Source organism: Hirundo rustica, chromosome 1, assembly GCF_015227805.2.
Source record: "Hirundo rustica isolate bHirRus1 chromosome 1, bHirRus1.pri.v3, whole genome shotgun sequence".
NCBI lineage: Eukaryota > Metazoa > Chordata > Aves > Passeriformes > Hirundinidae > Hirundo > Hirundo rustica.
The window spans coordinates 48528537-48547822 of record NC_053450.1 but is presented as its reverse complement, the minus strand read 5'-3'; the positions used below and the strand labels follow the sequence as shown (position 1 = coordinate 48547822).

At 42.0% G+C, this 19286-nt stretch overlaps 1 protein-coding gene across 2 annotated transcripts in view; it reads right to left on the bottom strand.

Moving 5' to 3' along the window:
- ROCK1 (Rho associated coiled-coil containing protein kinase 1) overlaps positions 1-18323 on the bottom strand; it is an 83868-nt gene extending 65545 nt beyond the window's left edge. The window contains exon 1 of one of the 2 annotated variants that reach the window (XR_009207709.1): positions 17181-18288. Coding sequence is in view for 1 of the 2 variants with exons in the window: in XM_040058484.1 (XP_039914418.1) it covers positions 17181-17273 (93 nt within the window). In the remaining variant the exon portion in view is untranslated. Of the gene's footprint in view, positions 1-17180 lie in introns of both variants that reach the window. The other variant, XM_040058484.1, reaches the window with a different exon arrangement.
- Between the last annotated feature and the right edge of the window lie 963 nt (positions 18324-19286).

Here is a 19286-nt window from a genome sequence, read left to right as displayed (position 1 = left end):
GTCCTCCTGGCCCACAACCCAAAACATAAGAAGGAGGTCAATTCTAAAAGGCCTGTGGCTAAACACTACAGCTACTGAAAGCAGCATGAGGGCAGTAGCTGTAGCAGATGTTGGCTTACAGAACAGAGACAAGAGGCTGTTGTAGAAAGACTATGGCCTCACCCTTGATGGCCTGAGAATTGTTGCTACTGAACGCTCTAATACCAGCCTCACTGTACAAGCCAAATTCTAAAACTAATCCCTGGCACTTCTAAGTTTTATTACAGAAAAATAATCTGCTGAGAAATTAAATACACTTGAAATTACAGCATAGTTTAGACAATTTTTTTTCTTTACAATTCTTCAGGCTCCATCACAAATACAGATTCAACCAACTACTTCAGTTATTTTTTGAAGTGTACCTGAAGATTTTATGTCCAGATAAACTACATACCTTCATCTAGTAAAAGTTAAATGTTGCTTAGCTATATCCAACTGTATATGGTAACAACCTTATATATCCAAATTACCTGTATTACTTCCATACTCACAAAGAAGAATTACATCCTATTTACTGAAAGCTTCATTCTATGCTCATTCTTACTTTGGAGACATATACTAATCAAGCAACTTCTCACCTGGAACCATCATAAAACAAAACTACTAGCTCCTGATCATTTTTCAACTTTCTCTTAGCTTAGCAGAGGTATCTTTCCAATCTAAATGGCTAATTTGAACTTGCTGGTTTAAATCCTCAGAATATTCTTTCCCTCCCTCCAGACAGAGTTAATCTTAACTTCTAGAGTATTAAATGTCACAAAGAGACAAAAATTAACTCTGTGGGAACTGCTTTTCCTGTTGCTTTCTTTTTTAAATTCAAATACTATTGCTACTTAAGAGTTACCATTTAGAGTGAAAAATATTTAAGAAAATAATAGTAGTTTATATTTTTGTCCACTTAGAAACTAGATTTGTTATGCATGCATTCTGTGGTTGAGTTTCTTCCATGTCTTCAGGCCACTACCTTTCAAGTTTTTTCTCTTTAAGTCTCACTCTCATGAGACCAGATCTGCTGTTAAAAGAGAAATTAACATTTTGGTGCTCAGCACAGATATCGTATCTTGTACAGTGTCACCTCAGAAAATGGGACCTCGATAGCTGAGAAAACAATTGGTACATATAGCACATACCATTACTTTGTGCTTAACTAGCACTGCTGCAAATGTGTTGCACTGATTTAAGAGCTTCACTAAGGTTCTGAAACAAAGCTAGGAAAAGGCAAAAGGAAAACCAACCAGTGAAACAACAGTTCTTCTCCAAAGACAGAGGATCACAGAACAGTCTAGATTTGGTGGTACCTCAAAAGTTCACCTAGTCTAACCGTTCATACAAACGGGAGCCTTGATGAGATCGCCCAGCACCCTGCTGAGTCTTGAAAACCACCACCAATGGGGACTCTACCACATCCCTGAGGACATTGTTCCAGTGACTGACTACTGTCACAGTAAAAAATTTCCTTTGTATATAAACCTCTCCCACTGCAACACGCACATGCTGGCTCTTGTTTTCCCCTCCTGAAAGACAGCTTTCATCCACTTTGTAGCTGTCCTTTCAGTACTAGAACACTGTGATGAGGTCCTCCAAACCTTCTCTGAGGAAACACCTTCATTTTTCCCTCACAAACCAAGTTCTCCAGCTCTTTGATCACCTTTGTGACCCTCCTTTGGAACTCTCCTTGAACTGCAGGAACAAGAACTGGACAGATGTGGCCTTACCAGCACTGAGTAGAATGATCACATCACCAACTCTGCTACCGCTCCCCTTGTAGATGCAGCCCAGGATCCAGTTCTCCTCCGTTGCAGCCATGCTCTGACTCATGTCCTCCTTGTTGTCCAACAGGCCCCCAGGTCAGCAAGGCTGCTCCCAACCTCACAGATCCCAGCCTGTACTGGGCTCTCTGGCTGTCTCATGCCAGATGTAAGACACTGCACCTGACTTTGTTAAACTTCATATTGTTCTTGCTTGCCCACTCTTCGAGCCTGTCTATGTCTCTCTGTAAGATGTCTCTTCCTTCCAAAGGGTGTCCTCACTACTCAGTTCAGTGTCATCAGCAAATTCACTGTGGGTGGGTACTTTCAACGCCACCATCCAGGTCATGCAGGAAGATATTGGACAGCATTAGGACCAGCATCCACCCTTGAAGACCTTGCCTGTGACAGGCTGCAAGTCTGAGTAAAACCCACTGACCACCACAAGTTCTGATATCTTTTTAAAATACTATAGTACATATTTGTTGTCTCACCGAAATTAATTCAACTCTACATTAGCAAACTTTAGGTAGATTATTCCTTGTGCAATTTTGGTGTCACCATTCAGTATACAGAAATATTCTCATCACAGTTTCCTTCTAACAAAATCTAGAGTAGAAAATGCACAGCATTGAAAACAAAAACTCCTATCAACTTTTCTGAAGCTCAAAGTACTGTAACAGATTATTTTTATTTTAAAGGAAAAGGAATGTCATGGCTTCACATTTTTCATTACATATAGTGTAGTATACATGCGTATAAAAGTTTGTGAAGGCACTAAGCATAAATTTCTTTTTATCCAATTCATTTATTACTTAATGATGATCTTGAGTGATTAATGAAGCTTTTCATAGAAAGGCTTTACTGGAAATCTGTTAAGCATGCCTTCAGATTTAAAAGCAGGCAATAGTTGCATATGAATTCATTAAGGTACAAAACCACTACCTACTCAGTATGTAAGGCTAAAAAGAATGAGAATTATTTCAGAGAACGAATAAACTTTATTTATTACAACCCTCAAACTGCTTAGGTCAATGGAACATTTTAGTGATCTTCCTCCTTTCCTCCAGTGATTACAGCACTGGAAACTATGGCAAACAGGAACAGTCTCCCGTTACACTACCGAGCATTATCAGCTGAGCACTGGACACCACAGTTAAAGTGCAACTTAAAATACATATATCTTCATTTTAACAGCTTCATATACATGCCAAACACAGTTCAAACAGCCAGTACTGACATTTTTTCAATTGAAAGCATCAAATTTCACTAAGCTCCTCTTTGTATATAATTCTCCTCCTAAAAATACAGTGATTCTCTATCACACATTCAACGCAAAGAGAGAGATGAACATTGTGAACATGCTACCAAAAAAGCTAATGTATTGTAAAAGTTTACTTATATTGAAGCACGGTAATTTTTAAGTTCAGGTACTAATATGCATTAGCATGAAGAGAAACTACTTTTCTTTCCTTAAAAACAGTCATAAGCCCACGTCCATGTAAATCTGTTTCCCGCACTTGTCTGTGGGAACATCTGGAACTAAAGAAAAATACAGCTCTAATTCAAAAGGATAACCCTCTCAATGATTTTTGAATTATTTTGGGAATCTAGAGAGGTTCCAGCTGACTGGAAGCTGGTGAACACTGTCCTAGTTTAAGAACGGCAAGAAGGATGACGACCCTGGAAACTACAGGCCTGTCAATGTCACTTCAATGACTATTACAGAAAAGCTTATTTGGGGAGGTATCAAAAAACACCTGAAGGACAATGTAGTCATCATTCACAATCAGTATGGGTTCCTGAAGGGAAAGTCCTGCTCAACAATCTTAATTCCCTCTTATGACCAGGTAACCCACCAAGGTATCAAGGGAAGCCAGATGATCTAATCTTTTGGGAGTTCAGTAAAGCTTTCAGTACTGTCTCACAGTGTCCTACTGGACCAAATGTCAGCATTCAGCTGGATAAACACACCATGGGACAGGCAAGCAGCCGGGTCATGGGTCAGGCACAAAGGGTTGTAGCAAATGGGGTGACATCAGACTGCGACCTGCCACTAGCAGGGTTCTGCAGGGCTCTGCCCCTCCACAGGGCCTTGTGCTCGTCAACATCTTCATAAATTACTTAGATGAAGGACTGGAAGGAATACTCAGCTTGCCAGAGATACTAAACCAGGATGAGCTGTTGACTCCCTTGAAGGCAGGGAGGCACTGCACAGAGACATCAACAAATTTGAGGGCTGGGCAACCATATTCAGTTTAACAAAAGACAAGTGCTGGATACTGCACCTGAGATGGGGCAACCATGGATGTACATACACATCGGAATGGAGGCTGGAGAGCAGTGCCGTGGAAAGGCACCTGGGGGTCCTGGTCGATGGCAAGTTGAATCTGAGTCAGCAGTGCCCTGGCAGCCAGGAGGGGCAGCTGTGTCCTGGGGGCATCAGGCACAGAATTACCAGCTGGGCAAGGGAGGGGATTGTCCCACTCTGCTCTGCTCTGGGGCAGCCTCACCTCCAGTGCTGGGGGCAGGTCTGGGTCCCACAAAATTAGAAAGATACAAAGCTTTTAGAAGGTGTCCAAAGGTGGTTCAGGGCTTCACAAGGAGCAGCTGAGATCACTTGGCTTGTTCAGCCTGGAGAAGAGGAGACTGAGGGGAGACCTCACTGCAGCCTACAACATCTAGTTGAAGTGTTAGGGCATGGGCTGGACTTGATGACCTCGAAGGTCTCTTCCAACCTAGACATTCTGTGATTCTCATAAGGAAAAAACAAGGGGCAGACACTGATCTCGTCTCTCTGGTGACCAGTGACAGGACCCAAAGGAATGGCACGAAGCTGTGTCAGGGGAGGTTTCGGTTGGATTGTGGTGTTGTGGGAAAAGGTTTTTCACCAGCTAGGCACTGGAACAGGACCCCAGGGAACTGGCCACACCACCAACCCTGACAGAGCTCAAGAAGCATTCTGATAACACCCTAAGGAACACAGTGTGATCCTTGGGGTTTGTAAGATGTGCAAGGTCAGGATGATCCTTGTGGTTCCATTCCCACTCAATTTCTGTGATTCTATGAAAACAATCAAAAATTTGAAAGCAATGGATTATATTAAAATTTGTAACATACTAATGAAGATGCAATGTAAAACCAACTCACACTTGCTTTCTGACTCTAAGTCTTGCTGTGGAGGTTTTTGTTGGCCATTCATGTTTGACACATGTCCTTGTAGATTGATGTCTGCTTTTCGAATATCTAATGGTACTACCAGTGAAGTTCCTCTACCCCCTAAAAGGAGTACAAAAAGTAATTTGTCTCCACATCATCAAACCCACAAATTGTGGGGGTTGGGTGAAGTACTTCCTTATTTTAGATGCAGGAAACAGAAATACAAAACAGTCTCACAAAAAGACTGAAGAAATCAGGAAACCCTAACTTAAGGCACATCAGGCCAAACAAACAATTCCAACACCAAAACCATCTTTAATTATCATCTTACTAATTTCTCTACCTGTTTTCCAAACCTCATATTTGTATAATTTTCTTTCAGACAGACAAGACTTCCTTCTCCACAAAGGGCAATTTTTTTATTCTTCTACCCTACCCCTGCCACACCATAAACGTAATTTGTTGTGTTCTGCAGTTAAAAATACTCAAAAGTAAAGAAAGATGTATCACAGTTGAAGGATACTGCACTGATGCATCCTATTTGTTGACATTTTATTTACTAAGGCAAGTGGATAACATAGCACGCCAATTTTCATTTCACTTCCCATCTTTTCAAGAGATATTTGACTAGTACTCAAACAAGAGCAAGTATTTAAATTGATTTATTGGCTTTCCACAAGCTCAACATCAAAAGAATAAAGTTATTTTTTATAACTTTAAGTAATTAAGTAATTTATGATAAGCAAATACCCATTGCATGAGTTTAAGAAGTCACTCAAGGTTCTAAATTGACAGGTCTGGCAATTTTGCTGACGAAATCATGTTTTGTCAACTGCCCCATTAGTTGCTTCTCCTTTTCATATTAGAACAGGATTACTGGTTTTACTTCTACTACAAAAGTGAAACAGAAATTATCTGAAGACTGAAGAACATAAAATCATGAGAACAGACACCACCCTTCTGGATTTAAAAATTAGGTGATTTTTGTATTTTGTAGAGATGAGGACATAGGTATCTTGCACAACTTAATCAGGTGCTCTTATGTGTAACATTGCTTCCACCTTCTTCTGGATGTAGAAAGGAAGCTTAACAAATAAATCAGCTAGTTTCTGTGAGCTGCACTTCATTATACCTGAAAGACATTTGTTGTCTTTGATGAAATTCAAGGCAAGCAAGAGCCACAGAGAATTAGCTAATCTTAAGAATAAGCTTTAGCTCTAAATTGCAAGTTGCTTGTTAACGATTGTATCTTTTTCCATTGTTATGAAAGAGGTTGATTCCAACTCCTCTGAAAAAAAATGCTTATTTTGTAAAAACATATTACTTTTTAAAGTAATTCTTCAAAAACTCATGACCTTATTTCTTTTCTTTCCCCCACTTTTGCTAACCCAACAGCTCAGAAAGCTTGTTCTTAAATTACATGTAAAGGCCTATAAGAGGATTTATCAGTCAAAAGAAAGCTTAGTATTTCAACTTGTTTCTACAATACACCTTTGCAGAACACTTATTTCCTTCCATGAAATATGAGTAATGCAGCATCACTGCAAGGTTAATTTTTTTGATGTTGAAACATACAAAAAAGAAATCAAAACATGTCCTGCTTTGGTAGAGCTAGTCAAACTCTCACAAGATAGCAAGATTTGAACAAAAACCTTCAGCTGCCTATTACACTGCAAAATTAGGCTTCTACTTACAGGGCATCAGAAACTTTGAAAGAAACTTCCCAACCTGCAAATAAATGGTTTTGATCAGCCTTTTCTTTTATTCCTGACCATATCTATGAGTCTGCCAAACTGCAATGAAAGCAGGTATAGAAGAAGAAAAATAAAAAATCCCTTTTTCTCTCCCCTAGAATTTATGGTTCTCAGGCCCTTCTTTCCCATGAACTTACTAAGAACTATGAAAGAAACTATTTGTTATATGAAGGTGAAGTTACTCTGACTCCTTTCTTTGCCAGGAGCTCAAAAAGGAGATGACAAAAGAAAAGAACAATGCAGCCATCCCAACTATTCCCTGATGCCAGCCAAAATCAACTGTACAGAAGGCAGAAAATCACCGAGGAGTTGTCTACAGTCGCCACAGTCCCAGACCCAAAGCAGCTTCTGCAGCACCTGTATCTAACATCCCAATTCTACCTCTAAATGGTATCTGCTTAAATACCAAGTCCAAACTGCTAATGATAACAGTATTACGTATACACTGCATTCAGAAAGACAAAAGCTTTCTTATCCAAGCTGGAAGGCATGTGAGGACAGAAAAGAAACAAAAGGAAAACACTTCAAAGATTCCTCTGACCTTACACTCACCAAGAATTAGAGCAAGAGAGATTTTAGTCCTTTCCTTACTCCGATCCAATCTGCCACGCAGAATCAGTGAACAGCTCTGAGCCTGCAAGTTACCTGATAGAAGACACCCTCTGTGTTACAACTTTATTCTTTAGACAAACAACCCAGAATTCTCCTAAACAGGATTTTCCTAACAAGAGTCTTCATAGCTTGACTCAGAATCACACTGTGACTAGCTCTGCCGATTTCTCTCATCACCTGATTTTGCAAGTCAAAACTATCTCCAAACACTTTCAGGTCATGCTACTTCCAAAAACCATATGAACAAAACAGCTTGTGGAGCATAAGAAAGGCTGAAAAAAAGCCATGGGCATTTTAGAAAAAGAGAGAAGACAAAGCTCTTCCAGGAAAACTCCTGATTTAGTCACTACACAGAAAGCCTAGCTCTTTAATGGTATGTCCAATTATAAATTCAGTGTATTGAAAAAAAACAACCAACTGAAAAACCCACTGCTCAAACAAGAAACAACCCAATAAAATACACAATCACATCAGTATTTCAGCTTTCACTCACAGGTCTTCATGGGCATTTTTTTATTTACGTCACCATCTTTGCTCCACAAATGTTGGCAACAACTGTCCCTCTTTCAAAAGCCAAGGCGATTGTTGCCAATACTAGCAGAGCAAAAACTTCAATTCCTGTTGAGTCTACCACTTGACTGGCACCACTTTTGGCCTTGGAATTCCACAAAAGAGGATATATAGCAAGTAACAGCAGGTTGAATGGTCCCAAGATCACCAAAAACTGTATTGCTGTTATGCTGGCAATTGTTTGTTTAATTGCCAGTGAACTTAGTAGTAAATTAATTTGAAGGAGGAGGACAGCTACCCACAGAAAATGTATTAGAGCAATAAACAAACCATCACTGAAGCAGCAGAACCACCTTCCCTCTTCGAAACAGGAGAATAAATTCTCTCAGCTCAATACTGACAGGATTCTTTGCATGCCTACAATCAAAGCTACTTTCTAAGAAGAGATTAGTATAAAAACACATTTGTATAATCAGATTTCATAACAAAGAAGGGAATTCTATGATTCCACCTCTAACACTGACAGCAGTGCAGAGTATCAAAACAAAGTTGTGAGACATCAGTATTAGCTCTATTTTCAGCCACAGCTTCATGTCCTGCCTGGTATTATTTGCGCAACCTAGCATCTGCAAAAAGCACAAGCTAAGTAAAACTAGTGCTCACCCACTCATTGTCTTACCCTCACCTCCCTCCTCCCTGAAGAATCTTCCCTATCCACTCCTACTTGGTTACCCCCTGGCTCAAAAGGCTTCCTCCCCTCTTAAATACTTAACAGTCACTGTACACTTGAAGCCAAATGAGCTCCCAGATCTAAACAGTGGAATTAACATGCTGGACTCTCATCCACACTCCAGTAAGATGGTGCTTGTTGTACTGGCACCTTACACTACAGCTTCTCTGAAGTCAAAACTTGAAGCTGAAGTCTCCCCTCCAGAGAGGCTGCCTGAAAACTCCACAGGCAGTCTCTCTCCTCTTCACCAGTCTCTCGGGGACAGGTTCCTGTCACAGCATGAAAAAATCTTTCACGCTTTCAGGCCAATAAGGAAGTCCCATGCAGCATCCCTCACTACCTGTCGGGAAGAAAATGATCTGTGTACACAGATACAGAAAACCCAATATATAATCATGAAAAACTGAAGTGGCAGTCACGTAGCGCAAACTGGAGATCACAGCAAGGCATTCACTCTCTTTTTAGTTCCAACAGAAAAATCCTACATCTGTTTCAACCACAGTCATAAATTAAGTAGGAGCTTATGAATTCACAGCAGATACAAATGTTTATGCTTAAAATATCCAAATCTACAAACGTCACCACACAGAAAGTTCCTCTGGTCTTCTGTGGCAGATACCTTTCAAAAAATTATTTGTGATAGAAATTGATTTACTGAACAAGAAAGCCAGAAATTTGCAAATAAATGTCAAATGAGTATTGATGCCTTTTCTATTTAGTTTTGGTGAATTTTATTTTCCGCTGTGTGAAGAGTCAACAGAGAAAATAGGATGCCCAGAGAAGTTGTAGAATTGTCAAAAGCCTTCCTGGGCAACCTGATCTAGACCACACTATCAGAGCAGGGGGATATGGGACCCCCAGAGGTTCCTTCCAGCCTCAATCACTCCATGAAAAAAACAACACTTGTACTCAACAACATACTACTTTCCCACAATACATGGTAATAAAAATTAAGAAGGCAGACTTCCAAATCATCATCCAAAGTAACTGATTTAGACAAAATAAACAAATGATCAAACAGTAGCCAGTTGAAGATGAATGCCCGAACCATTGTTCCTTCATACTTTCCCACTGGAAATAACCACTATGGCTATAATACAAGTTTCACTAACCATCTGCTGAAAAACGTAACATCTCCAACCACAAAACAGGAAAAAATTTCCTAGCTGAAATCTCCAGATGTCAAGAGAAGCTTCTGGCTTCCTCTTCTTCAAAAAGCACATTCCAGATGACATATTTAGTTTTGTGTAGTCAGGGGTTTTTTTGGCCGTTATTTATTTGCTAAAAATTAAGCTCAGCCTCCACAGAAACAGTATTTTCACAGCAGTGACTACATAGGAAAACAGCCATCTTCTATTAATGCATTTTCTATGTAGATATCTCACATCAAGTTTTCCTCTGAATGTATTTATACTTTAGCATTTAATACATCTGAATATAGTGGAGCATCGAGTACTGTGCTGCTTCTAAGAGAAATATAAAGACACAATTAGTCAATATTTACATAACTATTAGAATTCAAGGATTTTTTTCTAAGTGAATATTATGACTCATGAAGATCTGTAAAAAAAAAAAAACAAGGACGTGTTCCACTTGTGTTTCCAGTTCAATTATAAGCTCCACAGCCCAGAGACACTCAAGCTACAAACACTTTCAGGTAGCTCCAATCTAGATTCCAAAATAAAGCCTTGGTGTGTGTAGGGTTTCCTACAGAGGTTTCCAAGCATTAGGTCTTTGCATCATCTCAGACCATGCAACTGACAAAAAACAAGAAAACCTCCACATATTTCTGAGCTCTATGAAAAAAACAGAAAAATTAATGCATATAAGAAACATAAAAGAAGCTAAAATAAATCTGCAGTTAGATTTCAATTCGGATCTACTAATAAAGAGATCTTACATACTGTCCCCATGACAATTTTTATTGTATAAATATTGACAGGGAGTGGCAACCTTTCAGTTAGTGAAAGCCAATCCTTTGAAGATTTTGAGTATCAGAGTAGACTTTGACCCGTGCTCCAGTCAGAAGCTGGTGCTGATCCTGTGCCGGCTCTCCCTTAGCAAGAGGGGCAGCCAACCCCAGCAAGCAACTCCCGCTCGCCCAGACAGCTGTCACTGAAGATGCACCACAGCACCTTACAACCTTCTGATGCTGAGCACACTGCAGAGCCATTTCTACCCTGCTGACTTCAGCACAGGCAATCCAATCATCTCAGCACAGCAAAACAACCTGGACAAGAGAAGCTCCAAACCACTTTTCTTCTTCTCAAAGATCCTGATTCAGCACTTGTTTAATCACTGTTCACAGAACCATTTAGGTTGAAAAAGACCTACAAGATCATCGGTTCCAAGCATTTCCCCAGTACTGCCAAGAACAATCACTAAACCGTGTCCCCATGTGCCACATCTAGATGTCCCTTCCAGGGACGGGGACTCCATCACTGCCCTGGGCAGCCTGTTCCAATGCCAGTGTTCCAGTGTCACAGTTCTCCTGCTGCACGTGGCTCCCCGCTCCTCCCGTCTGCCATCCAGGCTGTGTGCCTTGGCATTAATTTGAGTGGTAATTTCAGCAGATTGCTGAGGAAGTCAAAAGATGGTGTTATTTGCATCTGCTTTAACTGAGCTATAACTGGGTGTTGCCTGCATAGCGCCTGCAGTTCTACCAATATTGTCTCATCATCCTTCTGGCTTTATTGCTGCTGGAGTGACTGGACAAATTAAGGCAAAGACAGAGAAGTTTTCAACCACTCTCCAATTCTGTTCTCAGACAAATAAGTTCAGTTTTTCAGTATTTCCATTTGGAACTGCAATTTCTTGTCGACAAAGGAGTTTTGACAAATAAAATCAAGCAACATCCACCAAAAAAAGATTTTAATTACACGGTTTGGGACCTCTTAAATTCAAGATAAACATCCTGTATCAAGACAAACATCTCAGTGTTCCTTGGTAAGAGAACTTTAAAGCTTTTTATTTTTATATAGTACTGAAGTATGACCTAGGGAATTCTGCTAACAGCAACTGTGAGGCTCACAGGGCTTCTCAGCATTTATTAAGTTCTCTTTGAGTGTCTCCTGAAGCTATCACTGTCCTCAAAGTCAAAGATTTAGAGACCAACAGGTTGATTTTCAATTTGACCAACAAACAAATTCCAGGTGTTTCCCTCTTCCTTCCCTCAAGCAACAAAAAAAAACCACTCTATAGCTGCCAGGGAAAAGGACATTGTTTACAAATATTTTTACTTTGTAAGAGCATTTATAGCTTAATTTGGTGTTTTATTCCTCTTGTTGAAATGTGTCTTAACATCAACTTCCTATTATCATGCCTCATTAAAACTTTTAATAGGAAAAATAAATAATTACATTTCTACACAGCCTCTAGTTTTATAAGCAGAAGAATTGGCTTAGTTAACTATTAATTTCTCTATAAAAGCTACCATACACCATGAAACAAATACTAACATTTTGACAGTTCCACATCTCTAAAGCTGAATTTCTAAAGGCTAACATGATATTAACATGATACATAAAAAAATTCTTAAGAGATGCAACCTGAAATAAGAACCCATCAAGTTACTGTATTCTCAAAGCCAACTTAGAGTTCATTTTATCTTTGACTAACACATAAAGATCTGTATTTTACCATTAACTCAAAATCAATCTTTATATTTCATAATCTGTCATGACAAAAATTAATACTAACATTAATTTTAAAGGCATTATTATTAATTGTCATTGACAATTAACATGAATTATCTTTGCATATAAAGTTCTGATATAGTAACTTGAAGACATGGAATTGTATTTCTAGGTCAGCCAGAAGTCTTATTTCGAACCTAACTACGAAATCACAGAATGGTTTGGGTTAGAAGGGACCTTTAAGGATCATCTAGTACCAATCCCCTGCCATGGGCAGGGACACCTTCCAGTGGGCCAGGTCACTCAAAGCCCCATCCAGTCTGGCCTTGAACACTTCCACGGATGGTGTATCCACAACTTCTCTAGGCAAGCTGCTCCAGCACCTCACCACCCTCCCAGTAAAAAACTTCTTCCTCATGTCCAATCTAACTCTACACTCATTTCAATTTAAAGCCCTTGCCCTGACATTAACAGCCCCTGCCAAAAAGGTCATTCTCTGACAGATGAGCCAGAAATTTAGACAAAACCCCCAAGTCCTTCTCCACAGGGCTGCTCTCAAACCATTCAACACCCAGTCTGTAGTGATACTGGTGATTGCCCCAACACAACTGCAGACCTTCTGCTTGGATCTGAAGAATGGTAGAAACATGTCCAAGGAGATTTTGTAAGTCATAACGCTTTCCCTTACCTTGAACTATCTTCAGACAACTTAGAGTATTCTGAAGCTGACAATCAGCAAATGTTCATGAAGCCCTGTTTCTTGAAAATATATATATATATACACACACAGGAAGCTTCATTAGCAATCAAGGAAGCTTCTCAGATGCCAAATTTTTCTAGCATTTAATCATTCAGACTTTAAAAGCAGAGTTAGTGCCGTTTCAGTCAATGTGATTTCAACAGCTATTCTGATAGATACCTCTAAAGTAAAGGTACTTTCAGTTATTTACTTTTTATTTATTGCTTTTTAAAAATTTATTATCCAAATCCCTAATCACAAAGTCTTCAGAAGTGCTTTCTAACACATTTAACAGAAGGGAAATATGCCTAGTAATAGATATATATATAGAACTCCAAATCCCAAAAATGAGGAGATCATCTTGCCATTTCCTATGCAAGACAGATGAACATGAATTAATCTAGCTGATGAAACAGGCCTAGAAAAAACAGGTGAATCAACCTCTGTAGCTATGTATTTTTGGTGCAACAAAAAATGGAAACCTCTTCACAGCAGATAAAACAAGTTTGTGATATGCAGTGTTCACTGCTGTCAGTTAATTTGAAGACAAACTGCTCAACAAATGAAATATTTGACATCTTTGAAGATTACGACCACCAAAAGTGTAACATTTTTAAGTTTTATGGAAGTAATTTACTAAGTACCTGAATAATTATAATATTATATTGTTTTATATATACATAAAGAGAATATATATAACAACTCAAGTGCCGGTATAAACCATGAAAACTCTTCATGAATTCTAACCTGAACAGAGAGAGCACCAAAATACATTTCAATGAAAAGTTACTAATTATTTTAGAATCACAAGCATAGGCAATTTTAGGTCAAAATATCCCACATCTACACACTTACTATGCCCTTTACCTCTCCACTGTCCAAAAACTGAAAGCACATAAACCCCAAGAATTTACTAAAACCCAGGTTCATTCTAAAAACTGCTGTGGAACAACGCTCACTGAATACTGCTTTTCAGTGCTTAAGCTCATGAGACACTTAGCTCAAGTCGATAGTCACTCACACTGCCTTCAGGCCTACTCAGCACCTATTCAGCAGGATCTGACCACTGCACACCCCACACTGTGACCACCTCTCTTAACACAGCCTTCACTGTGTTATTACATCTTTTGGGCATTGTAGGACTCCTAGTACCAAATATTTTGAGAAAATGCACTACATGATGCTGTGACACATTGTCTACACTTAACTCAGGCTTGAGCCACCTCATGCCTCATTTAAAATAAATAAATAAATAAATAAATAAAAATAAAATAAAATTATCTGTGATTCCCCTGCCTAGTACTAAATCAAGTGCATGGAAGCCCCAAAGAAACAACCTTAATTTGCAACTTAAATTCATTGTCTTACTCTGTTTTATATTACAGTTGCTTAAGAGAAAACAGGAAAAATAAACACCTCTCTCTTATGCACTTCAGCTTTATGAATTTCCTTCCTGCAGCATGTAAATTGAAGTTACAAGGCCCTCAGTGTGCCTTTTCCGCCTGCTCTGCTCTGTTGTCAGCACTCTTCTCCCACACCTTCCTGAAACGGTAACACATCTTCCTTTGTATCAGGCCCCACCCCCATCTTCTTTACTTAAGAGTTCTCATACTACTTCACATATAAATTTAGAATCTTTCTAGCATACATAGCTTATGACACTTACAAAACCCAAAATGGCTACAAAGCTGATCTGAAGGTTATTCCATGTCTTGCCTGTTAGTCTACAAATGGTACAAACTGACGGGGAAGAAAAATAAGAACAGAAGAAAAATGAAGCAAAGTTAGAGGTAAAACCATCTTAAGAGAAGCCAAGAGCCTTGCTGAGACTTTTCATCATACAGCCAAAAAAAAAAAAAAAGTTTCCTGAACCTAAATGAACCCCAGCATTTTAAACCTACACGTATAGAATATCAGATGCTGAAGTGTCTGTGTATCAGCTATTCATGTATTTCCACTCAGATAAGCACAGTTAGTTATCACCTTTGCTTAGGAAAAGTCAAAGCAGTTATAAGGAACATCAATGAACAACCCTAATCAAAGGTAAAAAATAATTTATATTTTTAAAGTTTTATTAGAAGAAATTTTTGTATGTAGTCTGATCAGAAAAATATGATTTTACTTTCTTTTTAAGTATACCACATCTAAAGTCTGTCAAATTTCCCTCTTATAACTGAGACTTGCAGGGAGGGGAATGGGGACGTAATTTCAGAAGGTATTTAAATGCAGATCAATTACACCTGCACCTAAGCATTTCTTCCTTAAAAAGATCTGTATCCATACAGATTTTAACGGATTTGATATACAAGTAGTACTCTGGGCCAAGAATGACTCTTGTAGTGTGAATCATCACATTAAGAACAGGTGTAAAATATTTAAGCCATTTAGAAAATGTTAGGATTTTTTCTATAGAAAAGACCCCAAGAACGAGTGAAACAAAGTGTAAGTCCAGCCAGCAGGAAGACTGATATATTGACCAAACATATACCAAGTTAGCTTACCAAGTGATTTACTCAGAAGCAGCATTTCTTTTTTGATTGGTAATAGTTTAAAAGAAATTTCCTAAAAAAATGTCACTCCGAAGGACTTTTAAAACCTGTGATGCAAACACACGTTCTAAAACTTTCAACAAGCATGACAGGAAGCATCCCAGCAAGTTCATTCCCAAACTGACTACAGCTTAGCTCCTAATCACAATTAAGATAACTGAAATGGGGCAAATCCTTAAACTGATTATAAGATTAAGGAATACAGTTAAAGATCCTACCAACTGCATGTCTGATACTTGCCAATTCCTTCCTACCACTGTAGGAAGGTTCCCACAGAATGGCCAGCACTTAAGTACATACTAGCAAATCGAGCCATGGTTAATGTAAACTCGGGACTCTTAGCTGACTCTTGACACCTATCAACAGAACTGGCTGTAAAAATGACTTTTCTCGAGGTACCAAAATTGACACACTATATCCTAAGAACCAGAGGTCTCCTCATTAGCTGTGGTTCTAAGAGGACAGATAGGTAAAGTAGATCAAGAGAAGCAAGTTTACTAGAAGATGCAGTGCTATTTTCCTTCGTGACAGCGACATCCACAAGGCTCTGCATTTATCTAGGGACGTAGGTTTGACCTGCCAACACTTCAGAGGCTCACAAACCTGTAATAAGCTAAAGAGAGTAAAGAGTATTGTGAACTTGTACAGATTCTTGCATTATTCTTTTAATCTGTCCACTGCCTTATGCTCAAGCAAGCTTTCTGCCAAGAACCATGCTGCTGAACATGAAGAATGACTATTAAGAGCTATCTCCACCCCCACACCTCCCTTCCCTTCCAGCCCCAAATGTCAGAGTTCATACGAGGAACAAATTCAATTTATTTGTTCCTCTCTCTGACAACAGAAAGCCAGGGGAAAAAAAACACACGAAAGAACTTCCATCACTTGCTCCAAAGAAAATAAGCCCTGTACTTCAGTGTGAAAGCACAAATTACTCTTTGGTACTATTTAAGGACATCTCTAGGCATATCTTAAGGACCCAGATGCATCCCAAACAAATTAGTTGGATTTGGCATGCAGTTTACTGAGGTACTAGGAGAACTAAATGAGAACGAAAAGATCGTCCAATTCTGTCAATCAGCTACCAAATGACGTCGGTTGATTTCCTACCAGAAGTGTTACGGTTTGCTTTCCTACGATGCAATTGTAACAGTGACAGCACTGGTGAGATCCAGGTACGATCAATTAGGGAAACAAAACCGAGCAGCCCTCTACCCCAGGCCTAGCACAACCACCAGTTTAAAATGCATTTAAACCCCTGCCCCCGCCTGTAAGGGCTTATTGATCGCGTCGTGTGTGACTGTCAGCGCTGCAGAGCTTAACCACAGCATAAGAGGACCTCAGTCTTTAAAAAAGTGCTTGGAGACTGAACCGCTGTCAAAGCTGTTTGAAGCCCTGTGCTCACACAGAGGAGCGGCACTCAGGAGTTGTGCCTTTGTGGAAAGGTTCCACGGCCCCCGTGACAGCCGGCGAGGCACAGAGCAGTGCGCGGAGCGAGCGATGACAAGTGCGAGGCAGGGCTGGGCAGGAGCCGCTCTCCCGGCACACGGGCACATTCCCGCACCCTCAGCCCAACGCCGGCGAAACAGAACACCAGTGCCGAGCTGAGCAGGGCGGTGACTCAGCCAGGAGTGCGAGATTCGGTCCCACAGGGTAAGGAATTCGGGGAGACGTGACCGGGGGCCCATCGGCGCTCCCTACTCACCAGCAAACAGTCCACGTTCACTTCGGATTTGGGGTCCTTCAAAGTCACGTCGATTTTCTCAAACCGAGACTCAAAACTTTCTCCCGTCGACATGTTTCCGGAGATAAAAAGTTTCCCTTATTCCAGAGTAAAGTAAGGTTAAAAAAATAATGAAAAAGTTTAAAAAAAAAAAAAATTAAAAATACAAAAACAGGAACAGGCGAGCACAAAAGAGAAACCACAGCCTGTACCAGGCTGAGGAAGCGCCTCCTGCGAGATCCCTTCAATCACAGAAGTCTCTGCAGCAAGTCCCCAACGGGGAAGAGAATCCAAGGGGAGCCCGCAGCAGGCGGGGGACGAGGCTGCTTCTCCCCCCGCTCCTCCAGGCACGCACGCAGCTTCCCGGGATGCTCACAGCTCCGCAGCAGCAGGTTTCCTCTCCCTCCCTCCTCTGCTCGGGCCCCACCGTCTCAGCATTCCCATTTTCCCAGCCGGGGAAGCCGTCCTGGGATCCAGCGTAGCGGTCCCTCCTCCTGGCCCTGCTGCCGCAGCGCCGGCGGGTCGGTGCCAGGTTCCGGAGCGCGGCTTTCTTTCCGGTGAACCAGAAGAAACAACAGAAGAGGGGGAAGAAAAAAAAAAAAAAAAAAAAAAAGAAGAAAAAAAAAAGAACAAAAACAAGGGAAAAAAAAAAGGAAAAAAAAAAAAAGACAAAAGCCTGCAGCCACACCAACAAGGCAAAAATGGATGGAATAATAAAACCTAGGGGAATCCTCTCGACGGCGTGTCTCAGCGCCGTGGAGCCGGTCAGTCCGTGGGCACGGGGTGAGCAAGCGAGGAAGGCACCGGGCGAATGCCCCCGGGGGCGGCGGACAAGTCACCTCACCGGCGGAACGGCCGCAGCAGCATCTTTCTTCCTCTCTCCTCCTCCTCGCCGCCTCCCGCAGCTGCCAGCGCCGGTTCAGCCCTCCCCTATCCGCTCCTCCGCCTCACGGACGGGAGGGCAGTCCGAACCGCCTCAGGACCGACCCGAGGTTGCGGCGTGCGACGGGAGGAGGGAAGGAAGCGGCTTAACGGGAGGGGAGAGCGTGAGGTCCGGCGGCGGCAAGGCAACCTGCGAGAACCACCAACATGTCCGCCTTCCTGTTTGAACAGTCGGGACGAGGCGCGGGGCGCATGCGCGGGGCGAACGGCTCCGGTGCGGGCGGGGACGGGACGGCGGCAGGAGGGGCGCGCGCCTGGGAAGGAATCACAGTCACAGAACCACTTAGATTGGAAAAGGGCTCTGAGACCATCCAGGCCAAGCCGTGACCGAACACCACCGTGTCAGCTAGACCAGGGCACTGGGCCACATCCAGTCTTCCCTTAAACACCTCCAGGGACCGTGACTCCACCACCTCCCTGGGCAGCCTATTCCAGCGTCTAATCACCCTTTCTGGGAAGAAATTCTTCCTAATGTCCAAGCTAAACCTCCCCTGGTGCACCTATGTCCTCTGGTCCTGTCGCTTGTTGCCTGGGACAAGAGGTCGATCACCAGCTGGGTACAGCATCCTTTTAGATGGTTGTAGAGAGCGATAAGGTCACCCCTGAGACTGCTTTTCTCCAGGCTGAACACCCCCAGCCCCTCAGCCGCTCCTCATGGGACATGCCCTCCAGACCCTCCAGCAGCCTCGTTGCGCTAGTGAAGGAAAAAGCTGGCGAAGGAGAGCGGGCGGGACGCAGCGCGCCGGGCTCGGCCTCAGCCCCGGTGCGGGCGGGACGGGTGTGACAGCCCGGGATCCCTCTTCCGGGAGCCGCTGGCTTTGAGCGCCCGCCCCCGCCCGGCGGTTCCGGCGGGAGCTGCGCGGAGCCGAGCGGCGGCGTCCTGCCGGGAAAAGCGCTCCTTCCCGCCGGCTCCCCGTGCCGTGGGGGGATGTTGCCGCCGTGTGTCCGCCCCGGCTCCCCGGAGGCGCCTCATCGCCGCCCTGGCACGGCACGGACGCGGGGGGACAGCTGGCAGCGAGGATCGCCCCTAGAGCTGCTGTGGGCTCCATCCTTGCGGGTCTTCAAAAGCCAGGCCTTGGGCAGCCGGCTGCGGGTGGTCCTTAGGTGATCCCTCACTGGAGATATTCCAGAACCGTATGGGCGCAA